Genomic DNA, 21,710 nt, shown 5'->3' on the forward strand with positions numbered 1-21,710 from the left:
GAGGCCACTCACCATCTATACTACATTCTGTTTGAGGCACCTGCACAGCTCCCACCAATCAATCTGAGGATACTAGTTTACATTGTAGCCTTCAATTTCAAATTCCTTCCAATTTACAGTACGTTTAAAACTTTCAATCGCACATTTAGTTACATAATGTACATACACTTTAGTAATCTTTTAATATTCTTTAATTTTCTAAGTACTCGTGGATCCCCTGAGGGGGCTTCGCGGACCCACAGGTTGGGAACACCTGCATTCATCCAAGGGGCAACCCTTAGGCAAGGTCTTTTAAAGAAGACATTGATTGTATGGGGGGGGGGGGGGGGGAGTTCTCTATACTCCGTCCTGCATCGCTCATAATCACCAGGCACAGGTACTTTATAATATCCCTTTGATTCCGTCCGAGTGGGTTCGAGGCCTATTGTGACATCACTCCCGGGGCGGAGACCTATTGTGACATCACTCGTGACATCACACCCGGGGCGGAGACCTATTGTGACATCACTCCCGGGGCGGAGACCTATTGTGACATCACTCCCGGGGCGGCCCCTTTAACAACCACCTGGGGTGCCAGATCCGGCCTTTGATGCTGTGAGAGTGGGAGATTGTGCGAATGGAGCCCCTCAAAAATGAACCACGGGGAGGGATCCCCTGTATCAAAATTACAAAATGTTCCAGGTTGTTCGGGAGAGCCTGAACAGGAAATGCAAAGATGGTACCTTGCACAGGCCTTCAGGTCTGACACATGCGTCTTCTATGGGGCCTATTACAAGCTGGCTTGTCAAACGGAGTGGTAATGCTGAGCCCTGTGTGGCCATTATTATACGGTATTCTGTCCCATTTGCCCGAAAATAGGAGTTAGAGATGTGGAATGGGAAATAACAGGGGGGCTGCGGTATAACGAGGCCATGTGCTGTATTTTTCCGAATTTTGGCCAGTTCTTTCCACAACGTTCTCTTGTTCTAAGTCGGTGGAACCGGTAAGCAGGTGGCATTGCGATACTATCGGGTGACTTGGTAATACCACACCATGCACGTCATCCTGCAGAGAGGCATTATCAGCATGCAGCGCTCATGTGCCACTCAGTACTACTTGCAGTGGGCGCTATATATGAGATAGCAATGTCTGACAAGGGAGCCTGGAATACATCGCACTTTACGATAAGCTATTAGGATCACACGTTTCCTCTGTCTATAGATAATGCATTGGGAGTTCCCTCAACGTGAAAAGAGACCCTCACGTAAGAAAGAGACAGTCTGCCGCCTTCTGTTGTGACGAAAGCCTGTCCGGAACTTCGAAATCTTCTGTGGTGGATATATACAAATGGGACTGCAGGTGGAGGGAGGGAGGATTTGGACCGGACTCACAGGGCCCTAACACCTGCTGACGGCACGGCCTGCACCCGGCTGTGCTCTGCCCGACCCTATCCTCTTACAGTGAGGCGGTAAATACCGCGCCGCCCCGCGGTGCCAGGGCCGGGCCAGGAATAAACCTGCGCCGGGCTGTGGAAGCACCTTGGCTGCTGGCGGTCACTCGGCGCTGCAGGGCTGAGGCTGCCTGACTGCTGCCGCGGGGGTGTCTCTGGGTCAGCGAGCGTCTGCTGTGTGCGGGACGCCTCCATTGGCTGTCCGCTTATAGACACCGCCATGCCGGGCGCACAGAAGACAGACTGCTGCTGGAGGGGTACCCGAGACAGCAGACCACGGAGCTGTCACTCGTTAACCCTCTGGCATTTGCGAGCGCGAAATCGAGTGAAGGAACTGGATTTTGGCACCTCTGCTCATGTGGGGGCTCCGGAGCAAATCGGTAGGTTGGCTTAGGATGTCTGCGAAGATGAGGGGGTGGGAGAGGGTAGAGTCCCGCACGCTGCACGGGGAAGGAGAAGCGCTAAGAGGTGGTGTTACCTGAGACGATGAGCTAGTGGCTAATTTGGTACCTGCGGAATTAAGTTCCAAGAACTCTGATCCAGGGTTTCCCCCTTGATTGCATTGTGTGATCCTCGGCGATTTTCTTTCCATTAGCTCCCGCCCATATGTGAATTTTTTGTTTGTCATAGGGCAGCAACGCACTTCTTCCTGCTGGGCTGCCCTACCTTAAAAGAACAAGCATTGAAAATGCAATAGGTCTCGCCTTTGATTAAGTTAAAGCCATTTGCTAATGGTTTTGTATAGCAAAGCAAATGGCTTTAACTTAATGAAAGGCGGGACCTAATGTCAGTCAGTCAGTGTCAGTCAGTGTCAGTCAGTGTCAGTCAATGTCAGTCAGTGTCAGTCAGTCAGTTTCAGTCAGTGTCAGTCAATGTCAGTCAGTGTCAGTCAGTGTCAGTCAGTTTCAGTCAGTGTCATCAATGTCAGTCAGTGTCAAGTGTCAGTCAGTCAGTGTCAGTCAGTGTCATCAATGTCAATCAGTGTCAGTCATTCAGTGTCAGTCAGTGTGAGTCAGTCAGTTTCAGTCAGTTTCAGTCAGTGTCATCAAAGTCAGTCAGTGTCAGTGTCAGTCAGTCAGTGTCAGTCAGTCAGTCAGTCAAAATTACTTTATTCGGTTTCATAACAAAAACCATAAAAGCATATAAATATATACAATATAAATAACATTTAGCATTAAAACACTACAAATGAATTAAAAAGGCATACAAGGTAGTGGTTACAATTCATGAATTACCCAAATAATGATTATGTCCAAGAAATTTTCTTCCTTAATCTCATTGAGATTGCTAAAAATTTGGCAATATTAAAGATCTCCCACGTTGATCCCAGCAATTGTAAATATAAAAGGGCAGGTTTAACTTGCCTAAAACCTTTCTCCTTAATAAGGGGGATAATATGTTTTTTACGAATGGGAGACAAGTGTTTACAAAAGAAGATAAAGTGCACTGTATCTTTAACCCCTTCGACGCTCATGACGGAACGGTTCCGTCATGAGCGTCGGTTGAGCTGTGCTCATGACGGAACCGTTCCGTCATGACCACGCCCGCGCAGGTAACGGTCAGCACAGCGGGGGAATCTGCCCCGCATGGAAGGGGTTAAGGGAAAAACCGTCACAAGAACAGATTCCCAGGTCCTTCTCCCTTGACCACCCTGGGGAATCGGTGAGCATCAGTGTCATCAATGTCAGTCAGTCAGTCAGTGTCAGTCAGTGTCAGTCAGTCAGTTTCAGTCAGTGTCAGTCAGTCAATGTCGGCCAGTCAGTGTCAGTCAGTCAGTGTCAGTCAGTCAGTGTCAGTCAGTCAGTGTCAGTCAGTCAGTCAATGTCAGTCAGTCAGTGTAAGTCAGTCAGTTTCAATCAATGTCAGTCAGTGTCTGTCAGTCAGTCAGTGTCAGTCAGTGTCAGTCAGTCTCAGTGGCAGTCAGTCTCAGTGTCAGTCAGTGTCATGCAGTCATTGTCAGTCAGACAGTGTCAGTCAGTGTCAGTCAGTCAGTGTCACTGACTGACACTGACTGACTGACACTGACTGACACTGGCTGGAACTGGCTGACTGACACTGTCTGACTGACACTGACTGAAACTGACTGACACAGACTGACTGACACTAACTGACACTGACTGTCAGTCAGTGTCAGTCAGTCAGTGTCAGTCAGTTAATATCAGTCAGTCAGTGTCAGTCAGTTAATGTCAGTCAGTCAGTGTCAGTCAGTCAGTGTCAGTCAGTGTCAGTGAGTGTCAATCAGTGAGTGTCCGTCGGTCAGTGTCAGTCAGTCAGTGTCAGTCAGTGAGTGTCAAATGCAAAAACAACAGTTGATGGACAGAATGCAGAACAATGTCATACATTCACCCCAGTACAGAGATCTGGGCCTAACTCCATTGTTTTTTTGCTCACCATGCCACTCCAGTTTGAACCCAGCCATGTGCAAATCAGTCTTGACCCTGTGCCTCATGGGAACAGTCCAGCCTGAACTGCCAAGCCAGGTCCTCCCTGGACTGGAAACAAGCATCCTAGGACCGGTTTCGGGGTTTCACCCCTCTTCAGCCAGGATAGCTTGATTCCAGTGGCATGGAGAGCACGGGACTCACGTCTGAGCATACCCGTCCCACTTGGGGTGACAAATGCAAAAACAACAGTTGATGGACAGAATGCAGAACAATGTCATACATTCACCCCAGTAAAGAGATCTGGGCCTAAATCCATTGTTTTTTTTGCTCACCATGCCATTCGAGTTTGAACCCAGCCATATGTAAATCAGTCTTGACTCTGTGCCTCATGGGAACAGTCCAGCCCGAACTGCCAAGCCAGGTCCTCCCTGGACTGGAAACAAGCATCCTAGGACCAGTTTCTGGGTTTCACCCCTCTTCAGCCAGGATAGCTTGATTCCAGTGGCATGGAGAGCAAGGGACCCACGTCTGGGCATACCCATCCCACTCGGGGTGACAAATGCAAAAACAACAGTTGATGGACAGAATGCAGAACAATGTCATACATTCACCCCAGTACAGAGATCTGTGAGTGTCAGTCAGTGTCAGTCAGTCTCTGGCTCTACAGCAGCTCGGCTGAACTGGTTCTCTGGCTCTAGAGCAGCTCTGCTGACCTGGTTCTCTGCCTCTAAAGCAGCTCTGCTGACCTGGTACTCTCCCTCTAAAGCAGCTCCGCTGACCTGGTTTCTCTGGCTCTAGAGCAGCTTTGCTGACCTGGTTCTTAGCCTGTGGAGCGGCTCTGCTGACCTGGTTCTCTGGCTCTAAAGCAGCTCTGATGACCTGGTTTTTCTGGCTCTAGAGCAGCTCTGCTGACCTGCTTCTTAGGCTCTAGAGCAGCTCTGCTAACCTGGTTCTCTGGCTCTAAAGCAGCTCTGCTGACCTGGTTCTATGGCTCTAAAGCAGCTCTTCTGACCTGGTTCTCTGGCTCTAAAGCAGCTCTGCTGACCTGGTTCTCTGCCTCTAGAGCAGCTCTGCTGACCTGGTTCTCTGCCTCTAGAGCAGCTCTGCTGACCTGGTTCTCTGCCTCTAGAGCAGCTCTGCTGACCTGGGTCTCTCCCTCTAAAGCAGCTCTGCTGACCTGGTTTCTTTGGCTCTAGAGCAGCTCTGCTGACCTGGTTCTCTGGCTCTACAGCAGCCCTGCTGACCTGGTTCTCAGGCTCTAGAGCAGCTCTGCTTACCTGGTTCTCTGGCTCTAAAGCAACTCTGCTGACGTGGTCCTCTGGCTCCAAAGCAGCTCTACTGACCTGGTTCTATGGCTCTAAATCAACTCTGCTGACCTGGGTCTCTGGTTCTAGAGCAGCTCTGCTGCCCTGATTCTCTGGCTCTAAAGCAGCTCTGCTGACCTGGTTCTCTGCCTCTAGAGCAGCTCTGCTGGCCTGGTTCTCAGGCTCTAGAGCAGATCGGCTGACCTGGTTCTCTGGCTCTAAAGCAGCTCTGCTGACCTAGTTCTCTGGCTCTGGAGCAGCTCCGCTGACCTGGTTCTTAGGCTCTAGAGCAGCTCTGCTGACCTGGTTCTTAGGCTCTAGAGCAGCTCTGCTGACCTGGTTCTCTGGCTCTAAAGCAGCCCTGCTGACCTGGTTCTCTGGCTCTAGAGCAGCTGTGCTGACCTGGTTTTCTCCCTCTAAAGCAACTCTGCTGACCTGGTTTCTCTGGCTCTACAGCAGCTCTGCTGACCTAGTTCTCTGGCTCTAGAGCAGCTCTGCTGACCTGGTTCTTAGGCTCTAGAGCAGCTCTGCTGACCTGGTTCTCTGGCTCTAAAGCAGCCCTGCTGACCTGGTTCTCTGGCTCTAGAGCAGATGTGCTGACCTGGTTCTCTCCCTCTAAAGCAACTCTGCTGACCTGGTTCTCTGGCTCTAAAGCAACTCTCCTGACCTAGCTCTCTGACTCTAAAGCAGTTCTGCTGACCTGGTTCTCTGGCTCTAGAGCAGCTGTTCTGACCTGGTTCTTAGGCTCTAGAGCAGCTCTGCTGACCTGGTTCTCTCCCTCTAAAGCAGCTCTGCTGACCTGGTTTCTCTGGTTCTAGAACAGCTTTGCTGACCTGGTTCTCTCCCTCTAAAGCAGCTCTGCTGACCCGGTTCTCTGGCTCTAGAACAGCTTTGCTTACCTGCTGACCTGGTTCTCTGGCTCTAAAGCAGCTCTGCTGACCACTAAAGCAACTCTGCTGACCTGGTTTCTCTGGCTCTACAGCAGCTCGGCTGACCTGGTTCTCTGGCTCTAGAGCAGCTCTGCTGACGTGGTTCTTAGGCTCTAGAGCAGCTCTGCTGACCTGGTTCTCTGGCTCTAAAGCAGCTCTGATGACCTGGTTCTATGGCTCTAAAGCAGCTCTGCTGACCTGGTTCTCTCCATCTAAAGCAGCTCTGCTGACCTGGTTTCTCTGGCTCTACAGCTGCTCCGCTGACCTGGTTCTCTGCCTCTTGATGCACAGCGAGTGTGTGTACATCAGGGGTTCTCATCTCCTCCAATCATTAAATACAGCACTGAGCTGCTGCCCGACAGAGGGTCACGATAATGTACACAAAGGCCGAGTACCCTCCAGGCACCTCTGTTCCCGCAGCCCTGCTTCCCGCGGCCCTGCTTCCCGTGGCCCTGCTTCCCGTGGCCCTGCTTCCGTGTGCACAGCACCAGGGCACAAGCGCGGAGTCACAACAGACGCACATACGGGGTGCACAAAAGGCCTTGTGTTCATTCTGTGGTGTGTCTACATCACCTCTAAGCGGTGAGTGTCCCACTGGGGCTTATTGCATCCTTGCCGTGCAAGATCTAAGATGACTCTGCACTCCCTGTGTGACGAGAGCCCACGTTTCTTTCAAGGCCTGGCTAACTACCCCGAAGACCACTGGGTTCATGTCCGCAAACCAGAACATGTATTACAAATATACATTGTATCCTTAACTAGGACCATTCAAACATACCTCTATAGTCCAACTCCGACTCACACGAAATATACTCGTCAGCTCATCATAATGCGCAAATGAATGCATGAATAGATTGTTTTAACAAGCTAAACACCAGAGAGATAAGGTGCGTTGATGATGCAGCAGAATTCCACATTTTGCGAGGGTGGGGGGCTGAAGCAGGAGAGGCTGTCAGCGGCCATTAAAAGCGTGTGGACGGCGCTGCAAATGAGAAAAAAATAGTGCTTTGAGTCCTTTAAGGAAAGAGTGTAAATCCGCCCGTAAACGATCCAATCCCAGTGGGCGTGCCTAAAAGGAGACAGGGTGGCAACAAGGAATGATTGGCATGCCTTCAGTGCAATCATTGCACTTCCTTTGGCATAATTTGTGACGCCAAACGATGCGCACAAATGAAAGCGGAAGGCAGAGGTGGGACGAGGCTTCTGGAATCGTATCGATTCCAAGAAGTCTCGTATTACGAGAGTAGCGCATGCGGTGCTGACGTCAGGCCAAGACCTAAAAAGGCTGTATCTATAAGATCCGGCGCATTCCTGTCCTTTCTCCCTGCACTGGTGCTCATAGGGCTGCCTTGCGCCAACGCAGGCACCATTGCACCATGGTGCAAGGATGTCTGCGTTGTAGGGATGATTGTTTTCGTGCAGGAAGGGACACCTTCAGCACAAAAACAAATAAGGGAGGTGATTTCCCAGTGGTGTAGCAAGGTGGAGGGGGAGAGGCGGTGCATGAGTTTTACACTGTACACTATGGGCGGCAAACGCAGAGACGGGCCAAAGGGCTAGCTACGCCACTGTCATTTCCTCTTTCTATGTGTGCTGCTGAATGAGGAAAAAACTAGGGAAAATGTTTTTTCTCCTGTTTGTGCCTCACCTATGTCACCCCTGGGGAGGCGTAGGCTTTTGATGTATTCCCAGGTTTACAGCTTGTAAATATATGAATGTTTCAAATGCTGTGGGTGTTATGTGGGAACACTTACCCTAATACCCATGGCGCGCCTCCTCATCACAGTGTGAGGCAACTCAGCGACTTGCGCTGCGTTGTGTCACACCATTTATACAAGGCCATGAAAAAACACCCAGGGTGGCTTTACGTGGGCTTGTAGATATAGCACCACTGTATGCTGCCGGAACGTCAATAAAAGTGACGTTCTGGCGGCATACAGGGGCTTGTAAATGAGACCCTGGGAGTGCTTGGATATACTAACATGTTGCGCCATCGCAAATTCACGCAAAGCAATGCATTGGTGTTTACTTTCCAGTGAAAGAGATATTTTGCACTGGAAAGGTACTAGTTTTTCTGTGCTTAAAGCGATTTGTGCTGTTTTGCATCGCTTTACGTCAAGGGGGAGTTACTGAGGTGTAGCAGTGCAAACACTTATCGTTTTTGATGTAAAACCCAGTCTACTAAGATAGCCTGACTGGGATTTGCATAAAAACATAGCTCCTCCTTGTAGCATGGGACCCTTCTATCTGCATGGGACCCTTCTATGTTTATCTAGCCATGGGAATTTGTACTAGAATGGTATGGTAGATTAGTGCATTTACCCCCAGTATGTCCTCCCTGGCATGGCAGTAAGCTCACTAAACACCACAGCTAGTTAGTATTATTAAAATAGGGTGGGGTAAAGCCCTTTCAGGCATCAGGCCATACTCCCCACCCCTAAAGCCCCAATAGTCTTTCTGTCACCCAGGGGGCGGACTGGGGGCTCATGCAAGGGAGTTGTATCTGTGATTACATTAACAATGCTTCATATTATTCTTACCAAATTTATTTTACTTGCTTTCAAGCCTCTCATACCATTCTCGTTTACTGAGTAATAAGTACAAACAAAGCTAGGTTTATGTTTTCAGTGATCTGACCAATGATGTCATCGGTTGTCATTAATGATGTTGTAGAACATGTTATGAGTGATGTAATATGTGAGGTCATAAGCAGTGCATGGCAGGGGCGCTAGTCTCTGGTAAATGTCTGTGATTTCTTTGTAGTTCAAAACCTTAATGTTGTAATGTTGTCACTGACATATTCACCTAACTATAAGGTTACTTTAACCATTGTTTTTTTCAGTGACTACATGTATATATACATGTTCCTGATGAAAAGGAAGTATTGGTGAACGGTGCAACAGGAATATATATATATATATATATATATATATATATTTACGAATCTTCGCAAACTTTCCAAAAAAGTGCCCTAGTGATTCTTGCTGTGCATGAAATGTTTCGGGGCGATCCGTCAAGCGGGAGCTGAGTAAATAGGGGGGGTCAAAAAACGTGCGTTCCCCATGTTAATTCCCATAGGAACTTTATACATGCTACAGCCCAAACTGCTCAACAGAATTACACCAAATGTGGTCCATGGAAGTGCCATTTTGTGATTTGGTGTAAATCCGTTCAGTAGTTCTAGAGATAATAACCAAAATCCAAATTTGTATCTATAGGGGTGAGAAGCGTCTGCGAGCCCTCCAAATCTCGCGCTGAGATCTGATTGGCTGCCAACACTTCAGACTCGGCTTGAGCCGAGTCCCACAAAAAACATTATACAAGCATTTGCAATGCAATAGGTCTCGCATTTCCGCGAGTTTAAGCTATTGGCATTGTAAATAAAAATGCCTTTTATTTAGGTTTTAAAAACAAAATTATAAGGCATTGTCATTTGCAATGTCAATAGCTCAAACTCGCGGAAATGCGAGACCTACTGAATTGCAAATGCTCGCTTTTTCACTTCAGCAGGCCTCAAAATGCAAGCATGGCTATTGGCTTTGTCAATGCGCTTTTCATTTTGTGTACAAAACAAAAATCAACCAGGTCAGACACTGGCAAGGAGTCTACCATTTTGCCTACGGGGGCTAACAAAACAGAGTTCAACTACCAGGGCCAATAAAACAGCTCAGTGAGTTGAGCATCCACTGCATAATAGACTGGGGAGGACTAGTTACAAGCCCAGAAAGGCCTAATCAGCCTTCCCATGGTCCATCTTTAAGAAAAAAAGTATCACTGAGCTAGTGTGCCTATCGCCTGACACTAACACTGCAAAAGACTCTAAATGCCAGCTGGAACCGGGTACACTCTGAGGTACACTGCCACGATAGAAGTACTTTTCTGTAAAAACCCCGGTGCACTTTTCGCAAATTCCTGCTGACGTCGACATCAAAACACACAAAAGCACAAGTGTGTCAGGAAAATAGAAGACCAATGCAACTAACAAAAAATTATATTGCAAGCCCCACCCTTCTCATCATGTGTCATGCGGAGCGCCAGAGGGGAGCTGAAGACTCACACTGACAGCCTAATGACACTGAGACGTGTCAAAGCAGCCAGGCTGAACTCCCACTGGAATATCAAAAAGTTAGATGCGTGGCCAAGCCTGAAAAAAAGCAGCACAGCAATCCGCTGCCTCACCCCTATTTGTGTCGAATCGATGCTTATGGAGAAGCAAAAAACCCACACAAAAATACACACAAGAGTTTAACGCTAACAAACATACAATAGGCAGGCAGGATCGCTGCTGACATCTACAATGAGCTGAAGGACAAATTCCAACACCAAGGGGACAGAATCAGTCCATCCTAAGTAAACTGAACACCACTACATTTAGCAATAGTAACAATCTGCTAGTTACAAAGCTTGGAAATACAAATATGCGAAATTAAGTATTTTATGAAACAAGATGTTTATTCCTGCATATCAGGTTTCTCTGTGTTTCTCCGTTCTGTTTTCCTGCGCTAATCCTACATGCAAAATGACAAGAAATATGAATTAAAAAGGTGAATTGGTGCGCTCATTCAAAAAAATAATGTTAACTATTGGGGGAAGGCATGCACTTTTGTGGGGGTGGTGGGGTGGTATGGGGAATGGCATGGGGACATTAAGAGCGGCACAGAGTGCACTGCAAAAATGAAACACCCATGAAGGTTGGTACTTCTACTTCTTTGCTCCAAGATGAGTAAAGTTCAAAACCACCTGCATTACAGGTAGGAGAACATTCTGCGGTTACTAAACTGTTCACCAGCAACACCTGGAATGATACGGGAACTTAATTTCTGGACATGCTCCAACCCAAAGGATTTTCTATGCATTGTTGAAACTTTGAAACAGAGACCGGTCGCTAGGTCAAGATACGGATAATATGGATTAAATGGACTACGCTATATTAAGTCGTTGAGGGGCACTAACTTGTGCGGCAGAGAGAAAACAGTCGAGAGAAAACAGTACATTCAAAAACACTAGTATGATGTCGTTCATATTACTCTGTGCGTGAAATTAAATATTAAACTTTGCAATGGTGTTCTGAGAGGATCAACTGCTCGGCTGGAACAGACCACATTAACGCTCGATATAACGCCAAATAACCCGGTCGTTCATGGCCACAAGTTACTATCATATAGAATAAACCATGAAAAAGATAGAAGCAGGAATGCTAAAGTGAGCTTGCACTACAGGGAGTGATGTTAAAGTGCTTTGGATGACCGTGGCAAGGCTTTCCGGAGGCCACTCATTCCACTTTAATAACCAAGGAAAGGCATGGCAAAAACGGCATCTGCAAAATACATTAACAAACAATCACAAATCTGTAACCAAAACAATAAGTGTTTAAGACTCTGCTCGTGCACAAGCTCTTAGAACCAAGCTAGAGCCTGAGCTAGGTTCTGGCTCGCACTGTTGTTTTGTTGGCTCGACCACCGCTAATGCTTTCTACATTAAATGTAACACGTGTTAACTTTCAATTGTAACATTTCGTAGATTAATGCTTCAGAAATGAACAAAAGATACACAATTTTGTTCAAAATTAGATGAAGAAATTCGGTGTTTTAAAGTGTGCACGTTTACCCACCTGGTTCAGTAAATACTCGTCGTCACGCTTACTTAACTCTATACATCTACAGTGTGCTGCCCGGAGTAAAGCGCTTTGACGCCTCGTCAGGGGCAGTAAGCGCTATATAGATGCAATTACAATTGCCTCATGTGATAGTCGCGAACAGAGAAACACGACTAAAACACATCGTAGCCGTAGTTCATGATAACGTGCTGAACGTATACCTGCATTTGTTCATAGTAGACATGGAAAACTTCATCTCCCAGATGTCGCTGAAACCGGAAGCAGAAGCCTAGTAGCTGGAACAGGAAGTGACCGTTGCTAGGTGAAGGTGACGAGTGACCTGTAACGGCCTTATCGACAAGCTGAAAAGGGTCGGCGGGAGCAGGTGTGTGTAGGCGGCAGTACTGTCAGATTGGATACATATTTTGAGCGGTTGTGTTTAGGACTATGCAATGCAAGGGGCTTTGCTGGGACTATTCAGTGCACGTGTGGGGCTTTCATTAAGACCCAAAGTTTGGAGATATACTGAACTGTTGCTTCTAGTAACAATTGTTACAGTTAGCGCTCTAGCGTTAGATGCTAGAGCGCATAAGGTCACTACGCAACGCGTACGCCACAAACGTGGCGTACGCCTCTGTATAAAATAAAGGGGCGCGGCCTGCTGAGGCAGTCACGCGCCGAGACCCAGACACGAAGTGTGGCGTCCATTATTGTAGCTGCGGGGCATGTAATGCGGGCCTCCATCAGCGCTAGCGGCCCTACAACACTGGCGACGAGTGCGAAGATCGACCCCGTGTGCCCCAGCTGGAAGACGCGCTCCGCGGCAGTCCCGCGCGCGCGCACGTGATCCTGACGGGTCCGACTGAAACCGGCTCCGTCTCACGCGGGCAGTGCAGCTGGGCCCCTCTGACCTACGGTGAGTGCACGTGTGCACCGAACACGGCCCATTTTGGCAGATGAACATTCCTGCCACTGAACTGAGTGACTCTGTGTCCCTGCTGTGCCCTGGCTGGGCCCTGAAGCCCTCTGCCCCAGTTGCCTGCTGTGCCCTGGCTGAGCCCTGACGCCCTCTGTCAACCCCAAGTGTGGGCGTCTCTTGCCACTGCGGCCTCCTCTGCCTGCTGCCGTCCCTCCTGCTGTGCTGTGCCCCAGGGAGCCATGGGGGATGATGAGCGCCCCGCCCAGGCAGTGCCACTGCACCCCGCGTCCGGCGTTCTGCCGCCGTTCAGTGAAGCTGCTGACCCTGCCACTGCCGCCCCACGCTGGCAAACGTGGATTGGCCGACTCGACAACTATTTTGCGGGCACCAGGGAGACGGATGGCACCGTGAAAAGGTCTCTACTACTCCACTATGCAGGGGAAGAAGTTTATCTCCTATTCAAGCCCCTCCCCAACACAGGGAACGCGGACGACTATGACGCGGCCGTGAGAGCCCTCAATGCGCATTTCGACCCCCAGTTGAACCCGGATTTTGAACATTTCAAATTGCGCCAAGCGAGGCAAAAGGAAGGGGAGTCGGTGGATGCATACCACGCTCGACTGAGGGTGCTGGCAGACACGCACCTCGTGGGTGATAGAGCCAAGGAGGAGATCAGAGCACAGATAATATGCGGCATACGCAGTAAAAAGTTACGAACACTCATTCTCCGCCAACCGAACATCCCGATGGCGGACATTCTAGTGCTGGCACGGTCCCATGATCTATCCGACGCCCGCGCAGAGGAGATGGAGATGGCGCTCACACGAGGCGCGGGGTCAGGAGTAACAGTCAAAACGGAGCGGGCCGACGCAATACAGACGCGTGAAGCTTCCCGCCGACCGGCGGCAAAGAAGCCTGCAGCCCCGTGCGGGTACTGCGGGTATGACGAGCACGGAGGCAGGTCGTGCCCTGCGAAAGGAAAGGCGTGTGACAACTGCGGCGTGATGAACCACTTTGCGTCTGTTTGCCGCAAACGAGCCACGCAACGGGACCAGAGGGGAAAGAGGCCAGAGAAGGCCATGGTGAGACAGCTATCCCAGCTGTCGCTGTCCTCCCCCACCAACCCAGGGCGCAAGCAAGCGCAGGCCCTGCGGGAAGATGCAATGGAGTCCGATGATGATGAAGGGGAAACATACCTGATTTCATTCACCAGAGCCCTCAAGAGCTCGAGAAGACCACAACGGAGGTGCGACGTCCTAGTCGCTGGATCCCGGATAAACGCAGTGATCGACACAGGGGCGTCAGTCACAGTGATGGGAGTGCAGCAATACAATCGCCTCCGACCCAAGCCCGAACTCCGACGGTCAAAAGCCCAGATTTATGCCTACGGAAGTGACACACCGCTGCCCTTGGCAGAAAAGATGACGGTGCCGGTGAAGTCGGATGACGGCGAGATAACGATTGACATACATGTGATCAATCAAGAGGCAGACACCCTCCTCAGCGGGCACGCAGCCGAAGACCTAGGGTTGATCGCATTCCTCCGGAAGGTGCAAGAGTCCCAGACGACTACCCTGCTGGACCAGTTTCCGGAGCTGTTCACTGGTCTGGGGAACATCCGACGACCACCAGTCAAGCTCCACATTGACCGTTCAGTCACACCCACAGCGTTGAAACACAGGAGGATTCCTTTCCACCTACGCCCGCTGGTAGAGGAGGAGCTGAGGAGGTTGGAGGAGCAAGGTGTCATAGAGACAGTAACCGGACCCACCCCCTGGGTATCACCCATGGTGATAGCGGAAAAGCCCCGGCAACCAGGCAAGATTCGAGTGTGCATCGACATGAGGCTGCCCAACAAGGCCATCAAAAGGGAGAGGCACATCACGCCCACGATGGATGACATAATCGCAGACCTTAACGGAGTCCGGTGGTTCTCCAAACTGGACCTCAACGCGGGGTACCACCAACTAACGCTGGCCGAAGAGAGCAGGTATATCACTACCTTCAGCACGCACCTGGGGCTACGCAGGTACCGACGCCTTAACTTTGGCATCTCTTCGGCGGCCGAGATATTTCAGAACACTATCAGAGACATCTTGCAGGGGCTACCAGGAGTACTAAACGTCAGTGATGACATACTGATACACGCCACAACAGTGGATGAGCACTACCGTCGGGTCCGGTCCACACTGATGAGGCTGAGAGAGTTTGGGGTCACGTTGCACAAGGAGAAGTGCCAGTTCTTTCAACAAAGCATCGAGTTCTTCGGATACACGTTTACCAACCATGGCATTCAAGTAGACCCAAGAAAATCCCAGGCTATCAAGAACGCCCCAGCGCCGACTTCTGCGTCGGAAGTCCGCAGTTTTCTCGGGATGGCCACGTACTGTGAAAGGAAAGGCGTGTGACAACTGCGGCGTGATGAACCACTTTGCGTCTGTTTGCCGCAAACGAGCCACGCAACGGGACCAGAGGGGAAAGAGGCCAGAGAAGGCCATGGGTAGACAGCTATCCCAGCTGTCGCTGTCCTCCCCCACCAACCCAGGGCGCAAGCAAGCGCAGGCCCTGCGGGAAGATGCAATGGAGTCCGATGATGATGAAGGGGAAACATACCTGATTTCATTCACCAGAGCCCTCAAGAGCTCGAGAAGACCACAACCGAGGTGCGACGTCCTAGTCGCTGGATCCCGGATAAACGCAGTGATCGACACAGGGGCGTCAGTCACAGTGATGGGAGTGCAGCAATACAATCGCCTCCGACCCAAGCCCGAACTCCGACGGTCAAAAGCCCAGATTTATGCCTACGGAAGTGACCCACCGCTGCCCTTGGCAGAAAAGATGACGGTGCCGGTGAAGTCGGATGACGGCGAGATAACGATTGACATACATGTGATCAATCAAGAGGCAGACACCCTCCTCAGCGGGCACGCAGCCGAAGACCTAGGGTTGATCGCATTCCTCCGGAAGGTGCAAGAGTCCCAGACGACTACCCTGCTGGACCAGTTTCCGGAGCTGTTCACTGGTCTGGGGAACATCCGACGACCACCAGTCAAGCTCCACATTGACCGTTCAGTCACACCCACAGCGTTGAAACACAGGAGGATTCCTTTCCACCTACGCCCGCTGATAGAGGAGGAGCTGAGGAGGTTGGAGGAGCAAGGTGTCATAGAGACAGTAACCGGACCCACCCCCTGGGTATCACCCATGGTGATAGCGGAAAAGCCCCGGCAACCAGGCAAGATTCGAGTGTGCATCGACATGAGGCTGCCCAACAAGGCCATCAAAAGGGAGAGGCACATCACGCCCACGATGGATGACATAATCGCAGACCTTAACGGAGTCCGGTGGTTCTCCAAACTGGACCTCAACGCGGGGTACCACCAACTAACGCTGGCCGAAGAGAGCAGGTATATCACTACCTTCAGCACGCACCTGGGGCTACGCAGGTACCGACGCCTTAACTTTGGCATCTCTTCGGCGGCCGAGATATTTCAGAACACTATCAGAGACATCTTGCAGGGGCTACCAGGAGTACTAAACGTCAGTGATGACATACTGATACACGCCACAACAGTGGATGAGCACTACCGTCGGGTCCGGTCCACACTGATGAGGCTGAGAGAGTTTGGGGTCACGTTGCACAAGGAGAAGTGCCAGTTCTTTCAACAAAGCATCGAGTTCTTCGGATACACGTTTACCAACCATGGCATTCAAGTAGACCCAAGAAAATCCCAGGCTATCAAGAACGCCCCAGCGCCGACTTCTGCGTCGGAAGTCCGCAGTTTTCTCGGGATGGCCACGTACTGTGGGCGGTTCATCCCAAACTTGGCCACCACGGCGGAACCTCTCAGACGCCTCACGAAGACAGAAACCCTGTGGCGCTGGGGGCAAGAGGAAGAAGATGCCTTCCATGCTATCAAGACCACGCTGCTGGACCAGGCCACTCTGGTCTACTTTGATCCGACCAGGAAGACAGAACTGCTTGTCGACGCCAGCCCGGGGGGACTGGGCGCAGTCCTTACGCAAGAGCAAGAACCAGGGACATGGGCCACCCTGGCCTACGCCAGCAAGGCACTCACCCCAACTGAGCAGAGGTATTCTCAGATTGAACGCGAAGCACTAGCCATCCGATGGGGCTGCCGGCATTTCCACCTCTATGTCTGTGGGCACCCTTTTACTGTGGTGACAGACCACCAGCCATTGGTGCCCCTGTTCAAAGGGACAGCACCCCACCCCCCCCCGAGGATCGAGAGGTGGGCCATTGGACTACAACAATACCAGATGGAGGTGACATACCGGCCAGGTGCGAAAAACCCGGCAGACTTTCTGTCACGACACCCGGAAAGGGGGGTGACGTCCCTGTCGGGAAAGAAGAGGAAGAGGAAACCGAAGCACACATCGACCTCTTAGCTGCTCTGACTTGCCCTCGGATACTGACAATCCAGGAGATCATACATGCCGGGGAGCACGACGCCGTGCTGGCAAGGACACGGGGGGCTCTTCAAAAAGGGTCATGGGCTGATTTCCTACACACTGCCAACTCGTGGGCAGACGAGGACAAGAAGGACTTGCAGCAGATGTGGCGAGTGCGGAATGAACTAAGTATGACCCGCGATGGTGTCATCCTGCGAGGGTCTAGGATCGTCATGCCCACCGCACTACGCCATCAAGCCACGACCATTGCTCACGACGGCCATCAAGGGACGGAGAAGATGAAGACCAGGATGAGGGCGAAGATATGGTTCCCGGGGCTGGATGGCATGGTGGACGAGGTGGTAAAAAGCTGCGCCGCGTGCCAGGTGACGAGCGGCCCGGAGCCTCCGGCCCCCATCGTGACAGAAGAACCAGGAAGGTACCCATGGGACAAGATTAGTATAGACTTCGGGAGCCTCCCAAACGGAAAAGTGTCGCTGGTGGTCATTGACAACTTCTCGAAATATCCCATAGTGGAAGTTCTACCGTCCACAGCCTTCATGTTCGTGGGACCAGCGCTGGAGAAAATATTTGCCATGTTCGGGCGCCCCTCGGAGGTGAAGAGTGACAATGGGCCACCCTTCCACGGTCATGAGTTCCGGGAGTTCCTTCAGCATCAGGGAGTACAACATCGGCGAATCACTCCTCAGTGGCCACAGGCCAACGGAGAAGTAGAACGATTCATGAGGACCCTGAATAAAGTGATTCGAATAGCCGGCGTGGAGCAACTAGACCCCGAGAGGGAAATCCAGTGATTCCTGGGAGAATATCGGAGCACGCCCCACTGCTCCACCAAACAAGCCCCGTGGTCCCTCATGCTCAATGGCCCCCGCCGCGATGGGCTACCCACAGTCCCTGGGTGGGCGCCCCCACCGTTCGAAGCGGAGGAGGTTTTCCAACGACGAGCATACCGCAACCGACAAGTGAGCCGGGCCAGAGGCAGTCGAGACCGCGACATCAGACCAGGGGACAGCGTCCTCGTGAAGGACAGAAGGCCGGGAGGAAAATTCAGACCCCGGTATGAACCAGGTAGTTGGACTGTGGCGCAGAGGCGGGGTACAATGGTCACAGCAGAAAGAGGGGTGGAGTCGACCACCAGGAACATCTCGTGGTTCAAACGCATTCCGGAGGCCACCGACCGCGGCCAGAGGGGGCTGGACGGAGGGGAGGAAGAGATCTCAACCCCAGAGCTAGGACCAGGACTGACGTCCAGCGGAGCCTGCAGCGCCCCAGAGCAGAGCCCTCATGCCCCGACGGAAGGTGAAGCCCCGAATAGCCACCCACCCAGCTCCGGCACTCGTGCCACTGCCAGGTATGGTCTGAGAGCGAACCCGACGCCAAGCAGCCGCCTTAAAGACTTTGCCTGCCAAGCAAGTGAGTGACTGTTATGGACTTTGGTTTATTTTGTTATCCAAGTTGGGGAGGGATGTTACAGTTAGCGCTCTAGCGTTAGACGCTAGAGCGCATAAGGTCACTACGCAACGCGTACGCCACGAATGTGGCGTACGCCTCTGTATAAAATAAAGGGGCGCGGCCTGCTGAGGCAGTCACGCGCCGAGACCCAGACACGAAGTGTGGCGTCCATTATTGTAGCTGCGGGGTATGTAATGAGGGCCTCCATCAGCGCTAGCGGCCCTACAACAACAATCACAACTGTGTTTTCTCTTTGCTTTTTGTGGCTGTGCAGTCTCCGGGGGCTGGGGATGCCGAGATCCTGCCCGGATTATTCGGACTCCTGGGGGCTTATGCTCTTGCTGTGCAATACTCCTAATTTTGCCATGTACGGACCCTTTCTGTGAGCTGAGGCGGTTTTGACAGCTTGGGTCGTTCTGTGCTTTGCTGGTGGCTGAGTACTGTCGCCATATGAAACATTTGCACATTGCACGAACAGTGTGAGAATGGAGGCAACATGCACAACGGGAGAGGAGAGGGCGGGAGCAGGGACGCCATGCGGACAGTGGGAGTGGGGAGGGGGGTACAAGGAGGATTCAAGGACAGATCAGATCAGGATTCAAGGACAGCGGGAGGTGGAGGGTGGGAGCAGGCTCACACGAACAGCAGGAGGCAGGATGGTTGGTGGTAGGAAGCTGACTTAGAAAATGGGAGGAGAGGGGGCAGGTGGGGCAAACAGACAGACAGGGGAGAACACGGAGAGATGCACGAAGGAGCTAGCTAAAAACAACAAGCACTCGTAGAGTGCTTAAACACATGAAAAAAAAAAATAGCGTCTAAAAACCAGCGCTAGTAATGTTGCCAGTTGTGGGTGTGCCGGCAGAGGAGGCTGGGTCTGCGCAGCAAAGCGGCCGTGCGGCCGCGAAATTGAAAGTGATCGCGATCGTGATCAAAGCGGCCGCACTTCTTTTCTAATAGGCTCCCGGGTGGGCGGTGGGGGGTGCATGGTCCACCTCCTAGAGCTTATAAATGCCTGGAGGACCACCACCTTCCCAGGGGTTATGTGAAATTGAGGGGGTGTTGCTCAGAACCCCCCCCCTCCCCCAGGCCCCTGGGGCCACAACTCCCTGGGGCCACAGAGCAATAATTAATGGGGGGGTACGCGGACCCCCCAGCCCACGAGACCACCACCTCCATGGGGCTAAATTAAATGTAATGGGGGGCATGGACCCCTCCCCCAGGACCACAACCTCCCCAGTGGGAGGAGGTTCGTTCTCCGCCCCAGGGACCCCAGCCTCCCCGGGGCAGGCGCTACTAAACGAAAGGAGGGGTGCCATGTGGCCCCCCTCCTGGAGCCTTAGATAACTCTGTGGACAGCCAACCCCCCAGATCCAGCTCCTACTATGTCCCAGGGAGCCCGCCAAGCCAAAGCAAACACTCTATTCCCAACAAGCGAGAGACGAGAAATGCTCTAGCTTCCTGGAAGCAGAGCATTTGTCTGCTTCCCTGCCTGCTGTCAAATGACCGCAGTCCCTCTCCCCCATTTGTAAATGGCCGGACCACAGAGCATGAGGTCCCCGGGGCTGAAATCGGCCTGGGGAAGGGTGCCGCACAGCCACTACCCCCTAATACAAATAAAATTAGAAAAAAGAATCCCTGGCCCCTGGGGATGGGTCAACAGGGGCTGAAATTGGCCTGGGGAGGGGAGCTGCGCAGCTCACCTCCCCCATTGCAAAAAAGCCCAGACCCGGGTGATGGGGTTCCCAGGGCTGCAATCGGCCCGGAAGCGGGGTCCATTCGGCCACCCTTTCCCAACCACTCTGCAAAGGGACCTTCTGGTGCACAACGTGTTGGGGGATGAAGTCCCCTGGGCTGATGAGGGTCCTTGGGGGACAACAACCCCTCCTGTTACCTCCAGTAAGGCCCACCCAGCGGGATTGCTGATTGGTGATCCAAGGCCCTGCCCCCTTTTTCCACCGCTCTACAAATCCATCTCTTGACGCACTACTTTTTGGGGTAGAAGTGTACATGCAGGTTGCTCCCCACGCCGCACAGCTAGCTCCACCTGTCTGTGCCGTGCCTCCCCACCGCTGCTGCCGTGAGTTCTAGCCTCCTGTGGCCACTCTCACTCGCGGTTTCTCACTCTAATTTGCATTGTTTTTTTCTCACTGTAATTGCTCGCTCTTCTGGGCTTGCACTGCCTTCCTTTTTGCTGTTTTACTTCCCTCCATTCTTTGGTCCCCTCACTCCCCGTAGCCCCCCTGGTTCCAACTTTCCCGCCGTTGCGGCCCCGCCTCCTCGCTCGCCCATTCGTCACCCCACCCGCCTCCCATCTGCTCCTCCCTCCCACCTCCCCTTCTTAATGGCGGCCGCTGCACAGTGAGGAGCGTGACCCTTGACCCTGTGTACAGGCAGGTCGCTCCCCATGCCGCACTGCTAGCTCCACCTGTCTGTGTCGTGCCTCTCCACCGCTGCTGCCGCGAGTTCTAGCCTCCTGTGGCCACTCTCGCTTGCTTTTGGTTTCTCACTGTAATTTGCATTGTTTTTTCTCACTGTAATTGCCCGCTCTTCTGGTCTTGCACTGCCTGCCTTTTTGCTGTTTTACTTCCCTCCATTCTTTGGTCCCCTCACTCCCCGTAGCCCCCGTGGTTCCGACTTTCTCGCCGCTGTGTCCCCTGCGGGCCTGCCCCCCTCGCCCATTCATCAACTCACCCGCCTCCCAGCTGCCCCTCCCTCCCACCTCCCCTTCTTAATGGCGGCCACGCGCCGCCGGCACGCCTAAGACAAGCCCGTCTGCACCCATCCACGCCTGGACCGCGCCCGGCGCCAGACCCCCTGGTCCCGGCGAGCACCACGACACCAGACGCCGCTACGACGCCAACCTCCTCCATGCACTCAATGCCGGCCGATCTACCACCTGCTTCCAGGCCACCCCGAAGTGCACCCACGGACCCTTCACCTGCCGAAACTGTAGCTTCACCAGCCAGTGTACACCAGCACGTCCTACCCCTCACCCCAAGGCAGGCCAACCATCTCAAATGTATATTGCTCAACACCCGCTCCATCCACAGGCACGCCGTTGAACTCTGGGACCTGCTCGACTCATCCTTCCCGGACGTCGCCTTCCTGATGGAGACCTGGATGACCACCTCATCGGCACCTGACGTTGAAATAGCCATCCCGGAGGGCTACAAGATCACCCGCAGGGACCGCACCAACGGTGCAGGAGGAGGAATCGCCATTGTCCATAGAAACACCCTCAGAATTTCGACCAGCACCGAAAA

General features: G+C 52.3%; 1 protein-coding gene across 2 annotated transcripts in view; it reads left to right on the forward strand.

Annotated features, from left to right (window-relative positions):
* TUBA8 (tubulin alpha 8) overlaps positions 1–21,710 on the forward strand; it is a 122,086-nt gene that overhangs the window by 41,606 nt on the left and 58,770 nt on the right. Inside the window, exon 1 of one of the 2 annotated variants that reach the window (XM_085652109.1) lies at positions 1,521–1,809. The exons of the other annotated variant lie outside the window; for it this stretch is intronic. Within the exon in view, the coding sequence (XP_085508235.1) occupies positions 1,786–1,809 (24 nt within the window). The 5' untranslated portion in view covers positions 1,521–1,785. Of the gene's footprint in view, positions 1–1,520; positions 1,810–21,710 lie in introns of those variants that run through there. 2 annotated transcript variants of the gene reach the window in all.

The sequence above is a fragment of the Triturus cristatus genome, chromosome 4_1 (assembly GCF_964204655.1).
Source record: "Triturus cristatus chromosome 4_1, aTriCri1.1, whole genome shotgun sequence".
Classification (NCBI taxonomy): Eukaryota; Metazoa; Chordata; class Amphibia; order Caudata; family Salamandridae; genus Triturus; species Triturus cristatus.